Source organism: Artemia franciscana, chromosome 6, assembly GCF_032884065.1.
Source record: "Artemia franciscana chromosome 6, ASM3288406v1, whole genome shotgun sequence".
Classification (NCBI taxonomy): domain Eukaryota; kingdom Metazoa; phylum Arthropoda; class Branchiopoda; order Anostraca; family Artemiidae; genus Artemia; species Artemia franciscana.
Genome location: NC_088868.1, coordinates 19900350 through 19917194, shown reverse-complemented (window position 1 = coordinate 19917194; position 16845 = coordinate 19900350). Strand labels below are relative to the sequence as shown.

The 16845-nt window shown below is 36.0% G+C and overlaps 1 protein-coding gene across 1 annotated transcript in view; it reads left to right on the top strand.

Moving 5' to 3' along the window:
* The window catches only part of LOC136028161 (calcium/calmodulin-dependent protein kinase kinase 2-like), a 166148-nt gene extending 149505 nt beyond the window's left edge, over positions 1-16643 (top strand). The window contains exon 10 of the mRNA XM_065705842.1: positions 16441-16643. Within this exon, the coding sequence (XP_065561914.1) occupies positions 16441-16516 (76 nt within the window). The 3' untranslated portion in view covers positions 16517-16643. The remainder of the gene's footprint in view (positions 1-16440) is intronic.
* Positions 16644-16845: the final 202 nt, after the last annotated feature.

Genomic DNA, 16845 nt, shown 5'->3' with positions numbered 1-16845 from the left:
AAGCATCAAGGGTGAGACACTGACCACATATTTTCCCTGGAATCAATGGATCCACTCTCCCCCCCTTAATGTGCAGTCATTAAAACCTATTTCCGACCAGCCGGTAACTCACCACTAGCTGCTCTGTTTTTCCTGAAGCTAATTAGCAAGTCTGCGAGAAGTTACCAAGGAAAGACCAAAAGAAAAATTACGTGGCATTAAAGAGTAAGTTCTAGGGGGGAATGAAAAAGAAACTCCCAAAGTGGAAATAAATTTAACTTATAAAGAAAAAAGGATTTGTCTGATAATTAGGGTCGGGGCCTAAACAGGAAAAATTTCGGGAAGTGTTGAGGGGTATGTTGAGCTAAGTCAAAAGATACTATATATATTCAAATTATCAAAAAGACCAATCTGCGTTATCTTAGGAATAGGCAAGGGTATTAAGTCGAAACTTTCAGGGACACTACTACTACTGCTATTATTGCGGCGGCAAATGAGATTGGTTGTGACTGGGGATGTTGAAGGGAATTTTTGAACTTGGAAACTCGGATGTTTTGATGCTTAGATGAAAATTTTAATGAAAAAAATAAATAAATGTTGAAATGGGGAATGTTGCAAAACTTTAAACTTTAGCAAGCAAAAAAGAACAAAAATTAATTTCAAAAAATTCTGAAAAAGAAGTTTTTTTTAAAAACAGTAAAGAGTCATATTAAGCTTAAGACCAGTAGATATAAATTCCTATAATACTTAAAATTTAAAACGACTAGAAAATACTATTAAAGAATAAATGAAATCAAAAATGTACAGAAATCAAATCACCAATCATAACAAACAAACAAGCAACAGGTACCAATATAAATGAATAAACAAATCTTAAAACGGGTAAAATTTAAGCTGAATTTTTTAAATCAAACTTAAAACCCAACAAAAATCACAATTCACTACAAACAAGAGTTTTACTACTGCCCCCTTCCCTAACTTTAAGCCTGAAGCCTACTGAGTCATTTGCGCTTTACTGAAAACTAATCATATTACAAATATTTTCTTTTATACCCACTACATTGAAAATAAAGATTAAAATTACAGTGGAATTAAATCTTGAACTGCTGAGGTGTCAGCAATTAATTGCATTATATGTCAAATATTCAGTTTAATTTTATTAGTTCTTTCCAAGACTCTGTTCAAGACATGTATAGTTTTCAATAAAACGTAAACAACTGAGTAGGCTTTAGACTTTTACAATAAGGTAAGGGGGCTGTAGCTAAACACTGGTTTGTAGGGATTTTTGTTTGTTTTAAGTTTGATTTGAATATTCAATTTAAGTTTTACCCGTTTTAAGATTTAATTATTCATTTATGTTAGTACGTGTTTTATGTTTTTTTTCGATGATCGTTTATTTAATTTTCTGTTTGCTGTTGGTTTCATTTATTCTTTAATAGTAGTTCTTGGTCGTCTTGAATTTGAATTATTATAAGTATTAGTTTCTGCTGGTATTGTGTTTAATATGGCTCTTTACTTTTCTTTAAAAACTTATTTTGGATTTTTTTTTTTAATAATTAGTCTGACCAAAATGGTATCAATTATAAAACAAGTGACTGAAACATTGGCAATTATCTTATGTCTTTGCCTAGGCTATAATAACACCAGCAAGCTTTGATAAACCTGATGTGACTCCCCTCCTATTTATCAGGATTTTTTTATTTGCGAAACGAAGTCTGTAAAACAAGAGCAGTCAGAATGAACTGGGCGTGTTTATGCAGAATAGGCACAATCTGTCTTTCCACTTTATCGTCTTAGGGTTCTATTACTGAATACTTTAGACCACCAACAGATGCTGTAAATCCTTGTAGAACCGGCAATAGCTACCTATATCAACTTGATTACAACTTCTTGTGGCAATTAAATCTGTTTAAGAATTTTTTTTTCTAATTGTAGCTGAAAATTTCAGACCGTCTGAAACCTGTAAAAAGGGTACAGTACATTGACTATGATTGATATTTTTGACCTTATCGGTAACATCCAGATGTGTTGCTCTTAAATAAAAAGGTCGCAACCCTTCTGACTATATCAGTCGACACAGAAAACAGAATTTGTGTCAACTATAGCGGCAGCTGCAACCTAGTAAAGAGCGAACAACTCATAGTAACCGACTGTTTAAAAACGCCTTTTGAAAAAAAAACCTGTCTAGTGTGAAAAATTGTAATTTGGAGCTTATTCAGGAATTGTGATTAATATTTTGCTTAATCTTTGTAATAAATGTTTTGCGAAAACAAATTTGTGGGAATTCCGAACAAGAATCTGAAATCCCTCGAAAGTGACGTTGTGCGGAAATCCTAATATATTATGCTCTTTCTAAGTAACGAAAAGTGTCACAGCAAAGTGGTTGCACCTGTTGCTGCAACCCAGTTCCTTGGGGAGGGGAGTACTTTGTTGTCAGCTATTTTAAATGGTAATATTTCCCTTTTTATGGCACTTGGTATTAACCAAGTGACATATAGCAATCGCAAATTCTGTCGGTCCCGGTTTTGCTACTTTAGGAACTTCCAGGTAAGCTAGGACGATAAAATTTGGCAGGCGTATCAGGGACCGGACCAGATTAAGTTAGAAATAGTCTTTTTCCCGATTTGACCATCTGGGGGGGAGTGGCGGGCCCGTTAATCTGGAAAAAATAGAAAAATCGAAGTATTTTTAACTTAAGAACGGTTGATCAGATTTTAATGAAATTTGATGTGTGGAAGGATATCGTGTCTCAGAGCTGTTTTTTTAAATCCCGACCGGATCTGAAGACATTTGGGAGGGGGAAACCTAAAATCTTGGAAAACACTTCGAGTGGAGGGATCGGGATGAAACTTGGTGGGAAAAATAAGAAAAAGTCTTAGATACGTGATTTACATAATTGGAACGGATCCGCTCTATTGGGGGGGGTTAATTCTGAAAAATTAGAAAAAATGACGTATTTTTAACTTACGAAGGAGTAATCGGATCTTCATGAAACTTCATATTTAGAGGGACGTCGTAACTCAGACCTCTTATTTTAAATCTTAACCGGATCCAGTGTCATTGGGGGGGGACCAGAAATCTTAGAAAATACTTAAAGCGGAGAGATCAGGATGAAACTGGATGGGAAGAATATAAACCTGTCTAAGATACGTGACTGACATAACCGGACCGGATCTGTTCTCTTTGGTGGAGTTGGGGGGGGGGTAATTTTGAAAATTGAGGTATTTGTAACTTACGAAAGGGTGACCAGATCTTAATGAAATTGGATATTTAGAAGGATCTTGTGCTTCAAAGCTGTAATTTAAATTCCGACCAGATCCTGTGACATTGGGGGGAGTTGGAGGGGAAAACCGGAATTCTTGGAAAACGTGAAAATTGGGGTATTTTTATCTTACGAATGGGGGATCGGATCTTAATGAAATTTATATTTAGAAGGAATTCATGTCTCAGAGCTCTTATTTCAATAGCCCGACCAGATCTTTTGACATTGGGGGGCGTTGGAGGGGGAAATCTTGGAAAACACTTGGAGTTGAGGAATCGGGATGAAGCTTGGTGGATAGAATAAGCAAATGTCCTTGATACGTGATTGACGTAAACGTACTGGATTTGCTCTCTTTGGGGGAGTTCGGGGGAGGGGATCAGTGATTTGGCGAGTTTGGTGCTTCTGGACGTGCTAGGACGATGAAAATTGGTAGGTGTGTCAGGGAGCACATATTGACTTGATAAAGTCGTTTTCCCAGATTCGACCATCTGGGGGGCTAAAGGGAGAGGAAAAATGAGATATTTATAACTTACGAGTGGGTGATCGGATCTTAATGAATTTTGATATTTAGAAGGACATCGTGACTCAGAGCTCTTATTTTAAATCCTGGCCGGCATTAAACCTCTGATTTTCCTTTTAAATCAATCTATTAATTCTTAGAATTTTGTTAGAGCTCATACCATATGAGCTCTTGGCTCTTAGCTCTTCTTGCCTCGTCACAAGTGCCATATGAGCTCTTAGTTCTTGTTTGGCTTAGGGGCCGACTTTTCGCGAGTGTTTCCCCCCCTTTCTCGAAAATCAGGTAAATATACTCAGGCTCGTAGCTTTTGGTGGGTAAGAATAAACTTAATGAATTGTATGTATTAATCAGCATAAAAAGTGCATTCTTTTAATATGTCAATTGTTATCAAAATTCCGTTTTCAGAGTCTTGATTGCTATTGGCCCGAGTCGCTCATTGCTTACATTTGTTGCCACGAACTGTTTGATAAGATTTTCTTGTTATGAATAATTTTATTGTAACCTGTTGATTATGTTCAATTTAATTCGAGTATTGAAATTTAAATTTAAGCGTAAATTTAGCTTTTCTTTCGTTATTTATTAGAAACTTGCATGACGTAGTATATTTTATGTGACCATTATAAAATCAGAACGTGGTATCTATGCGGGAAGGGAAGTTTTGATATGATCTTGTAAAGATCTTGGCAACCCCTCTTCAGGAACTTTTAAAATCTTGGAAAACTGTTGATCTAGGACAGGTAAATGAAGCGTCTGGGAATGAAATCAGAGTCTAAAATATTCTTTTGGATGTTGTTTTTGATTTCCTATCTCAACTCCTTCTGTAGCCTATTCTGAGGCTTGGGAAATTCCTTAAGTCTACATATGTTTTGAATTTTGAGAAATAATAAATTTTTTCGCAATTTTCGTTTGAGTTGGATTTTCTTTAACTCTGGGTTTTGTACGTAATGAATTAAGATTAAATTTATAGTAATAAATAATAATTACTATATAATAAATTAAATGGATTAATCCCTTTGCCAGGAATCCTCACCGTTAAAAATTTCAACGAGTTTTTTTTTTCATTTATATGTAAAATTAATTACAATTTTTTATTTAATTTTTTTCTAATAAAGGGAAATTTGTTTCGAAGAAAATGTATTTCCCCTGCCTTCCACCCACTAATGCTATAGTGGTGTCCCCCCCCTCTCTGGAAGGCTTTGTGGGCATCTTTTGTGAGCTGAAGCTGTCAGTTTTGTCGAAGATATATCAAAAAGAAAGGGGAAATATCATGACAGTGGTTTTCTTTTGCCAACGCATGGCCTGGCAAACATAGGCTAAAGACATTTTACCGTATTATAGGACATAGATTATAGGTGAGTTTTTAGATCGCATTAAATGGGGCTTCCTTTACCGGGGCCTTAACAGCGCCTTACGGTAATAGCCTTTGTGTTGAAGTTTGGTAACCACATTTACCAATCTTAGTAGCTAGTGGTGCTAGTAGATGGCACAGAAAAATTGATTGAATGAAACTTTTGTGAAAAGGCCTAAATTCAAAATTAGCAACCCGATACGGTATATCAAATTTTCTAACAATCCCTCAACCCTCAGTTTCGTCGTTTTACGTAATATGTGATGGATTCACAGGATATTTTTCACAAATTTTTTTTTGCTACACTTGCCCAAAAAGAGGGGGGATACCCGGGAACCAAGGTTCAAAGAGGCCTCGTATGTGTTTTAATTATGATTTTTGTAGATTACGTTGTCAAAACTTTCAGTATATAATTATAATTAGCAAAACATGGCTTAGGCACGTAGCCGCAGTAATCTTGTATAATAGAAACAAATGAGAATTGGTAGGGATCCCACAAACATGATTGTCTCCAATGCCCATCCTCTAATTTCGATTGCCTCGCGCTACATAAATGAAGCTTTCAGGAATGGTCTACAATCTAAGCCTGATCTAATAGTATGTTCTCAAGTTTATTGCTTCATCCTTTTCGTTCCCCCAGATTATTGTTGCCTTCTGTTCAATTGCAGAACAGAAGGACTTCAATTGCAATAATGCAACGTCAAAGAAAGCCTTAGCTAGTCTTCGAAATTGGGAACTAAGGAATGACAATATACTCTTAAGCTCCTTTTTACATGCCTCCTCAACCCCTTCAACTATTACCTAATATTATGGTATTAGGTCTTATGAGTATTTCAGCCCCTGATTTATTTGTATCCTTCTCTTACTTTTATTTTTATTTTGGAGGTCTCTCCCTCAGGTTTCCATTGATATGGAATTTGTATGGAATGTAATGCTACAGAATTATGTCAATGTCAAAGTTGTATTTCTGGGGAAGCATCGTAGAAGAATACGCTGGATTTTAAGCTATATTGTTCTTGGGTTAAATTAGAACACTCATTTTTGAAGCAAAGAGATAAAAGAATCAAACTTTATTTAATACTAGGGGATTGAGGGGGTGGTAACCCTCCACACAAATGGGATAATTTCGGCTCGTTTTAAGTTTTATTTGCATCTTTGTTTTCACTTGGAATTTCTTCTATTGAATTAAAATAAAATTCAGTATCAGTACCGCTCAATCTGTCATCAATCTGTACCGTTGGAAGTGCTAGCTTTGGAGACCGTATTTTTCACTGTAATTATTTAATTTTTTCTAAACCATGGGTGTATTTAACCCATGACCCCCCCCCCTCTCTCTCTCTCTCTCTCTCTCTATCTATCTCTCTCTATCTCGCTTTCGCTCTATTTGTATCATCCATTGGCGTGCCTGTTAAAAATGCTTTTAAGAAATTTCAGGCAAATATTGAGCAAAAGACACTATTTAATCAGTCTGATGGCTCGATGGAACAGTTCCATACCAGAGGGCAAAGATTACTCTACGCTCAACTCTTTTTCCAATGACAGAAAAAACCTTCAAGGAAGCCTCCACATTCTCGCTTCCTTTAACTAAGAATTAGTTATCTTCGTCTTAAGAAAAGAAGAGGAAATAGCAGAAAAAGAAGTCCAGATTAAGTTCTTCTGAAGGCACTTTCGAGATATTTACTCCCAGACAAGTCCTGATTTTCAATTATGATTATATATATATATATATATATATATATATATATATATATATATATATATATATATATATATATATATATATACAATGTTAGAAAAAATGTTTGTTATGACAGGTATATAATTTTCCTAATTTTCCTATTGAGGCTACAACTCGGGTTGAGGCTTAAAAGATAACAAACTCGGGAGGATTTTGTCGACAGCGAAAGAAAATCCCCTATTTTTGAAGTTATTGAGTAACTGCTCAAATTTCTGGGTCAGTGCATAATTTTCGAGCTTAGTTTATGAATGTGTTGTCAAACCACTGGCTAAGAGTACTTTGATTTATATGCAAAAAAAAAGAAAGAAAAGACAACGAAATTCAATGTATGTATTTTCGCACCTTGGAAACTAAAACAAGATTGAAATAAATAAGATTATTGAAATAAAATTGAATTTTTTTTTCGTCAGTAGCCACTGAAATTACTAGGCAGAGATTGGTTATTTGAAACTATAGACCTTCAGACAGGGTTGCCACCTAGTGACAAAAAAATCATTAGGTTGTAGTAATTTTCTGGTTTATTTAGTTATTTTCTTTAATAAATCTAGTAATTTATGTGCAAAGTTAGTAAATTTTTTTGTTTAGCCATTGTAAAAAATCATTACAAATAGTGATAAATAAATATGGGTGGCAACCGTGCCTTTAAGATACCGGAACTTACGAGACTGAAGAGACGATTAAGTAAAATTGGCTTAACTTCAAGTGAGGCGTTGCAGAAATCGCCAAAAAAATTGTTAAGCAGTGCTTTAACGTTAAAAACAACAGTGATGTATATTTAGATTGACTATCAATTGAATATTAATTAGATTGACTCTAATTAGAACTCCTGTTCTTTTTAATTCTCCCAGCAGCCACTGCTGCCTCTTCATCAGGAAAGACGTCAAGTGAGGCATTCGGAGTTTTTGACATAAGCTTAAAGCTATTGACTAAGCTTCTCTGCGAAATGGAGTAAACTAATGGTCCTAAATTATTGGAAAAGTTGCAAGTTCTAGCAAATAGACCACGTCAAAATGACGATTTCTGTCATTCTCTGGCTCAAAGCAACAAATTTGGCCCGATCAGTGTCGACCCTCTTCCTAAATATAATAATTTTCGCTCATTTTAATTTTTATCGCCGCGTGACCACTCTTTGTTTTCACTTGAATTTTTATGGCACTTGGTATTAACCAAGTGACATATAGCAGTCGCCAATTCTGTCGGTCTGTCTGTCGGTCCCGGTTTTGCTACTTTAGGCACTTCCAGGTAAGCTAGGACGATGAAATTTGGCAAGCGTATCAGGGACCGGACCAGATTAAATTAGAAATAGTCGTTTTCCCGATTTGACCATCTGGGGGGGAGTGGGGGCCCAGTTAATTCGCAAAAAATAGAAAAAATGAAGTATTTTTAACTTATCAGCGGGTGATTGAATCTTAATGAAATTTGATGTTTGGAATGATATTGTGTCTCAGAGCTCTTATTATAAATCCCGACCGGATCTGATGACATTGGGGGGAGTTGGAGGGGGAAAACCTAAAGTCCCGGTTTTGCTACTTTAGGCACTTCCAGGTAAGCTAGGACGATGAAATTTGGCACGCGTATCAGGGACCGGACCAAATTAAATTAGAAATTGTCGTTTTCCCGATTTGACCATCTGGGGGGGGGAGTGGGGGCCGGTTAATTCGGAAAAAATAGAAAAAATGAAGTATTTTTAACTTATGAGCGGGTGATTGGATCTTAATGAAATTTGATGTTTGGAATGATATTGTGTCTCAGAGCTCTTATTTTAAATCCCGACTGGGTCTGATGACATTGGGGGGAGTTGGAGGGGGGAAACCTAAAATCTTGGAAAACACTTAGAGTGGAGGGATCGGGATGAAACTTGATGGGAAAAATAAGCGCAAGTCCCAGATACATGATTGACATAATCGGAACTGATTTGCTCTCTTTGGGGTAGTTGGGGGGGGGGGGGAGTAATTCTTAAAAATTAAAAAAATGAGGTATTTTCAACTTAAGAACGGGTGATCGGATCTCAATGAAATTTGATGTTTAGAAGGATATCGTGTCTTAGAGCTCTTATTTTCAATCCCGACCGGATCTGGTGATGGGGGCGGGAAGTTGGGAGGGGGAAACCTAAAACTTGGAAAACACTTAGAGTGGAGGGATCGGGATGAAACATGGTGGGGAAAATAAACACAAGTCCTAGATAGATGATTGACAGAAACGGAACGGATCCGCTCTCTTTTGGGTAGTTGGGGGGGGGGGGTATTTTTGAAATATAAAAAAATGAGGTATTTTTAACTTACGAACGGGTGATCGGATCTGAATGAAATTTGATATTTAGAAGGATATCGTGGCTCAGAGCTCTTATTTTAAATCCGACCGGATCTGGTGACATTGGGGGGGGAGTTGGGAGGGAGAAACCTAAAAATTGGAAAACACTTAGAGTGGAGGGATCGGGATGAAACCTGGTGGAAAAAAAACACGAGTCCTAGATACATGATTGACATAACCAGAACGGATCCGCTCTCTTTGGGGTAGTTGTGGGGGGGGGTTAATTCTGAAAAATTAGAAAAAATGAGGTATTTTTAACTTACGAACGGGTGATTGGATCTCCATGAAATTTGATTTTTAGAAGGATATCGTGTCTCAAAGCTCTTATTTTAAAAGCTGACTGGATTTGGTGACATTGGGGGAAGTTTGGGGTGGGGAAACCTAAAATGATGGGAAACGCTTAGATTGGAGGGATTGGGATGAAACTTGGTTGGAAAAATAAGCAGAAGTCTTGCATACGTGATTTACATAATTGGAACGGATCCGCTCAATTGCGGGGGTAGGGGGGATAAGTCTGAAAAATAAGAAAATGACGTATTTTTAACTTACGAAGGAGTGATCGGATCTTCATGAAACTTCATATTTAGAAGGACCTCGTAACTCCGATATCTTATTTTAAATCTCAACCGGATCAAGCGTAATTGGGGGGGGGGGCAGTTGGGGGGACCGGAAATCTTAGAAAATACTTAAAGCGGTGAGATCAGGATGAAACTGGATGGGAAGAATAGAAACCTGTCTAAGATACGTGACTGACATAACTGGACCGGATCTGCTCTCTTTGGTGGAATTGGGGGGGGGTAATTTTGAAAATTGAGGTATTTGTAACTTACGAAAGGGTGACCATATCTTAATGAAATTTGATATTTAGAAGGATCTTGTGCTTTAAAGTTCTAATTTCAAATTCCGACCAGATCCTGTGACATTCGGGGGAGTTGGAGGGGGGAACCGGAATTCTTGGAAAACATGAAAATTGGAGTATTTATATCTTACGAATAGATGATCGGATCATAATGAAATTTGATTTTTAGAAGGAATTCATGTCTCAGAGCTCTTATTTCAAATCCCGACCAGATCTTTTGACATTGTGGGGATTTGGAGGGGGAAATCTTGGAAAAACACTTGGAGTGTAGGAATCGGGATGAAGCTTGGTGGATAGAATAAACAAATGTCCTTGATATGTGATTGACAGAATCGTACTGGATTCGCTCTCTTTGGGGGAGTTGGGGGGAGGGGTTCAGTGATTTGGCAAGTTCGGTGCTTCTGGACGTGCTAGGGCGATGAAAATTGGTAGGCGTGTCAGGGAACTGTACAATTTGACTTGATAAAGTCGTTTTCCCAGATTCGACCATCTGAGGGGCAAAAGGGAGAGGAAAAATTAGAAAAAATTAGGTATTTATAACTTACGAGTGGGTGATAGGATCTTAATGAATTTTGATATTTAGAAGGACTTTGTGACTCAGAGCTCTTATTTTAAATCTTGACCGGTATTAAGCCTCTTATTTTCCTTTTTAAATCAATCTATTGATTCATAGAATTTTGTTAGAACTCATACCATATGATCTCTTGGCTCTTAGCTCTTCTCGCCTCGTCACAAGTGCCATATGAGCTCTTAGCTCTTGTTTTAATTAAATGAAAATAAAAGTTCATTGTTTTTAATCTGTATCGTTGGAAATGCCAGCGTCGTTGACCGTATAAGGGTTCATTTTTAACCCATGAATTAAAAAAAAAATTTTAGTTTTGGTAAAAAGTTTAATAAAGTTATAAAGTACTTCTCTCTCTCTTTCTCTCTCTCTCTCTCTCTCTCTCTCTCTCTCTCTCTCTCTCTCTCTCTCTCTCTCTCTCTCTCTCTTTCTCTCTTTCTCTCTCTCTCTCTCGAATATGAGGTACCTCGTTTTTACGTCTTGGATATAGAATATTTAAAAGAAAGTTTCTTCAGAATAAATAACAAAGATTGCCTTAGTATCTACGTTAGTATTAATTCATGAAGCAATAGCGTTGATTAATTGAAAGACAAATGTATGTTAGCTACTACGGTACTATTGATCAGGGTAAATCTATGGGAAGAAACTTTTTAGGAAGCTTCTTTTGAATGCTCAATGAAATTATGATATTAGGTTTATAAATGCCATTATGTGTAACTTTATAAATTTATATTCCTTCAATTTAACATCCGCGGCTTACTATCTGAACACTAGTGGAGTAAAAGTACGGTTTGACATCCGGGGAATTGCAACAGAATTTTTTCTACACCAAAATGTTCAGAATAATCAGTTGAACAAAAAAAAATCCACCAAAATCCCTCTTGCACAAGTGTCCCAAATTTGCCCTTGAAGGGGAAAAATGAGGAGGGGGAATGCGATCTTTGTGCTTATAAATGTTTTGGAGTTTAAACCGTGGTTTCGATCAAATCAAGCATGAGGAATCCGAATATGATTTCTTAAATTCAGTTTTTTGTATCAGGGTATCAATTTTCACATTTCTGGAATGTGGGGGGTGGGTTGGGCAAAGAACGTAGATCATTATTTGGTGGATTCCTGCGACTAAAAGATAATTTATATCAAATAAAGTGGTATATTGTCAAGTATGAGGTCAAAAAGCATTTTTTACTATTTACCTGATTTCCACCTCTGAGGGCCCTGTAGTATGATGGGTTGGTCAGTATAACTTCTTGAAAATCAATTCTTTAATCGAGGTCTGAACGTTTAGAACTCAGGTGGATTAATCACAAAAACATTTTGATTTTAATGCAAAACCTAAAGCTAATTTTTCTTCCTATTCGTCTTTGTTATCATCCTCATCCTGTCTTGCAGCAGCGTTAGCACATAACACCCTTTACACTCCCCTCAGGCAAAGCTGCAGGGTAAACCGTTCCGACGGTAGCTGCATCTAGAGACTCGTACCCGTTGGTGTACTGGCATCGCTCCATCTTCTGCAGATTTTCGGTGAAGCATCTGTCATAATGGGAGAATGCATATTCTGTGACGAAGAGAGACGTCAACCACACTCTTCGGACTTTAGCGAATTAGATGTGTCTTGCCACTTCATTATTTGCAAGTAGCACCTGTAAAAGTCGAACTTTGCGGCAGCTAGCACTTGTTTGTTTGGTTAATCCAGGCACAATCCGAGCCTTTCAAAAAGAAAAAAAACTCAAGGATTGGACAATACAGCATCGCATATTGTCCTTTATAAATGTGGTTCTTTATTCTTTGTCATATTGGATATAAAAGCTAAAAGTTACTTTAAAAAAACTCAGGGATTTGGCAACTATGGAGCGTTTCTTTTTTCTCTGTCCCACTAGATTTGAAAGCTACAAATGACTTCAAAAAGGAAAAAAAAAATTTAGGGATTCGGGAATTATGGCATGTTTCTTCATTCTTTGTACAACTAGACTTAAAAGCTGAAGACTTACAGAGGGGGAAAAAACTAAGGAATTGGGCAACTGTGGTGTGGTTCTATATTTGTCCTATTAAAAAAAGTTGTTGGCCCATAGCCCAATGCAAAGAAAATTTAAAGTTGTGTTACTAAGCCGGCGAACAAGAAAATAAAGGAATACTTTTTGAACAGACAATTAGTGTATTTGTCACACTGCTGTATTTCTTCATAGTTGGTACACTTTGGGGTTACAGCAAAGGCTTTAGATTAATTATATCCAGTGTTTCACGTTTCTTTTCAAACAATCTGTGAAACCTTAGTAATTTTGGTATTGTCTTGTTTTTGTTGGGACATGGATACCGAGTTCGGCAGAATTCAATGCATCGCTACCTCGTGAAGAACAAACTCGGCTTGAATGATACACAGTAGATAGCATTTTGCAAATTAAGTTAAAAATCAGAAATGATTATTCGCTCTTTTCCAAAATCGGAAGCATAATCCTAAACAATATCTTACAAAGTATTTCTACTCACTGCGTGCGGATCCCAGTTTATTCTTTTGTCTTTTTTGGGAAGTAAATAAAACGGCATAAACCTTTTCTGTAGCCTTGAACCCCGTCAAGGAGCAAGTACTAAGTTAGATGATTCCAGTGATTAGTACAATTAACAAATTGCATTAAGGAATGGAAACCGCAAACTGGAGGGGGGAGGGCGGTTCTAGAATACCGGTTTAAAATTAAATTGTTTGATATTCATACTCTAAGGCGCTATTCCTAGACTGATAGGAAATGGTAAGTCGACCAAAATAATCAAATTAATTAGTTCATATAGGTCAATTTTCACTTTTGACTTTATTTTCGAATTCGCCACCACTCATTTTATAGGAAATGACGATCAAAAAATACGACAACCTCCTAATTGCGAGTTTTAACCCCACTCCTCGTCCTTTTAGGGGAGAAACGGGCATAAGGGTGTGGAAAAATGGAAACCTTAATTCAGGTATGGAGTCAGCATGCTTGATTTGATAAGAAAAGACTATTTAAACTGTAAAATATTTATAAAAACAAAATCGGTTTCTCCCCTCATTTCCTACTTCAATGGTAAATTTGGGACACTTGTGCAAGGGGGATTTGGTGGATTTTTTTGTGTGATTCAACTGATTTTTCTAAACACATTGGTGTAAAGAAAAATTATGTGGCAATTTCCCCGGGTTTGACCATTTTTGACCGTATCTTTCCTCCACTACATGTATTTTATTACAATTTCCTTCCTTAAGCCTAAAAGCTGGACTCAAGTAACAAATATTTAGTGATAACGGTTTTGTTGAATTCTTTATTAATGGATTCTTTATTGTATTACATCATCGTGGTGCCATCTTATGAATAACTAACCAAAATTGAAAGACAAATGGAAGAAGCAAAAATTGAAGCACATTTGTAACTATGGGAGGGCAGTATTGAAATGACTAGTGTGTCTAAATAAGAAAGCTGAATTTATCTTGGTTCTTTCTATTCTGTGTTTTTAAAAAATGCAATAAAAAAGGTTGGCTTGATACGGCTTAATTAGGATGCTAGCCTTAACTTTGTACTAAGTTTACTTTTGGTCTGAAGACGCCATCTGGTGAATCCTGTAGTGAATCCTCTAGTTCCCCTCCTCCAGATAGGTCGGGCCGAGTATAAACCACAAAAAGTGCAACTAGAGAAAATACTTTTACTTCTCAGTAATTATGATTTTGACGTCCACTCCGGCAGATTCTCTGAGAACAAGAATTTACTCCCTCGCCTTTTCTCTCCCCCCACTGAGTTGGGATCGAATTATGAACCTCAAATCGGTGTAGCTATTACACTATCTCTTTTCACACATGATTTTTGCTTGAGATCTGGTAATTCTTTCTGACAATTCCTGGCGACGATAATATAGAGAACTCATCCCCCCCCCCCCGGACTGATTTAGGTTGAAACTCTAAAAATGATTGTTATTCAAATTTTATATTTTATTCCTTTCAAGTTGGATAGAGTCCCAAGTTTATTTGAAGTCCACTAGATAAGATATTCATTATGGAACAAGGGATAATTGGGAGGTGGTTTCCTTTGTTTCTCGTTTTAAAATACTGTGTAGAATAAAAAATTCTTATTGTAAGGATTAGATGATTTTCTTGCCAAGTGTGGACTTGTTATTGTTGCTGTTTAAGGAAATGATAGAACATATGAAAAAGAACTCAAAATAACTTCTTATATTTGTTTGCGATAAATTTGACATGCACGTCAATAAATATTTGATGTTTTATGCAAAATATTTTAAGCAATTGATCCATAGGCAAATATAACCATTAGTAACAAAAGTTTGAAATAAGAGAACATCCTGCTTCTGATCAAGATCTGAAGTGAACGCTGTTGAGTACCGGAGACTACGAATAAATATAACGACTGTCTGCTGGAGGAGCCCAGCTTAAGCTAAGCATTTTTTGGCACAGATTTGCCTGACAGATCATCTATAAGACAAGACAAAAGTCAGTTATATTTGCCCATGAAGGTTTTATAATAAGTATGTCTGCTAGGTCGAAGATCGATTGCTAGTTAGTAACTAGAGATCGCAAACCGAATTACTGCGTTAGCGTTGAATAATAACATGCGTTACTAAATCCTTTGTTATTTATAAAATGTATACAAACTATTTTGTAAAAATGAAAGGTGAAGACTACCAAAGACTAAAAAGAACAAGACAAAAATATTTAATTTGTTTTTATTTTGTCTCCAAAAGCACTAAAAAAAAATTTATCTGCTACCTACAAAAAGGTCATTACATGCAAACATCTTGAATAGTTACTAAGTCTGCCTTGGTCTTCGTCTCCTTTCTTCTTTTGATTTCTGTTTTAACAAAAATGCCGATTGATTCTCATCTTAAGCATTTCGAATCTCTTCAGTGTAGTAGAACTCGTCAGAACCAGATATTTCCCTTTCTTTCCGCAATTTTTTGGTTGTCATATTTTATGTTTTACTTTTATAGATTATTATTCTTTTGTCCCACTATTCCTGACTAACTATTTTTTCTTTTTATTTTGTTGGCCATTTGCATACGCTTCCACTAAGTAAAGCAAATTTGATCCTTTTCTGTCAGTAAATTTGTATTTAATAAAGAGCCTTGAATATTGTTTTTTAAGGAAAGTCCTTTAGTTTTAAAGGGAAGTCCTTTACCTTTTCATATGTTCAAAAAGGTAAACATTGACACATTGAAATAAATACTTAATAGCCTTAAATATCACTTAGGAAAAAACAACGGTGAACTCTCGTACAAATATTTTCTTTCCCACTCTCAAACAGTAGAAGTTTTAGGCCTCATAATCTGGGGGAGGGGGCAAGTTTTACCACAGGAGGGTAAAAATATAAAATAAAAGGAATTTAACGTCAGATTAAACAAACTGGGGGAAGCTGCTTCCCTGCCAAGGCATAGCCCATAGCCTAGAAGATACCGTATTGCGGGACCAAAGCCCTTAAAGTTCCCAAGCTTCCATCTACCCGTCATAAATGGTCCTTTTTCTCTTCCCTCCTCTCTCTTATAAATCTTCCTTAGCTCTCTATTAAAAAGAGTCTTATGAAAAATTTTGTTGAGCATCACAATATTATCCTGATTTTCCTGTTCTTGTCTCTTTCATTTCTTTTAGCTTTATTGCGTGTAGTTTCTTTTATTTTTCGGATTATGGTTTGGTCAATTTATTTATATTTTTTAATTAAATCAAGCCGACTGTTTTTTCTTTTCTTTTTTTTTTGTTACTCATGAATATATTTTTTTTTAACTGTGGAGGGCAGGTTGTAAATAATTATGTTTCTGAACAACAGATAGGTATGCCTTAATTGCCTGTCTATCTGCTTATATTATTTAATGCTAAAAGTTTTCACTATTTTCATTTTACAGAAACCCGTCATTGGATAAGAAACTGCCATCTTTAGAAGAAGTAGACGACGCATCAGCGAATGCTTATGAAACGTAGAGGTTATTCCAGAATAAACTTTTTGCTAACATTTAGCTTGTCTTTCACAGTTCTTGTTGTTTACTAATCACACATTTTTATCAATTTCTAGTGATTTTAAATGTTTTCATTAAAATTCTTTATGGTATTTTTGAATTAGCTTTATCGTCGTTATTGCTTAAGAGACGTCTTACACTCACACAGAAAAACAGGACGGGGTGCATCTCAGCTCTGAAGGAGGTAAAATACATGCAATGTGGATTTCGCAATATTAGTAAGAAATTTCGCAAAATTCTCTGAATACTTTTATTTCCAAACTCGATCCTAGGTATATATATAAAAAAAAAAAA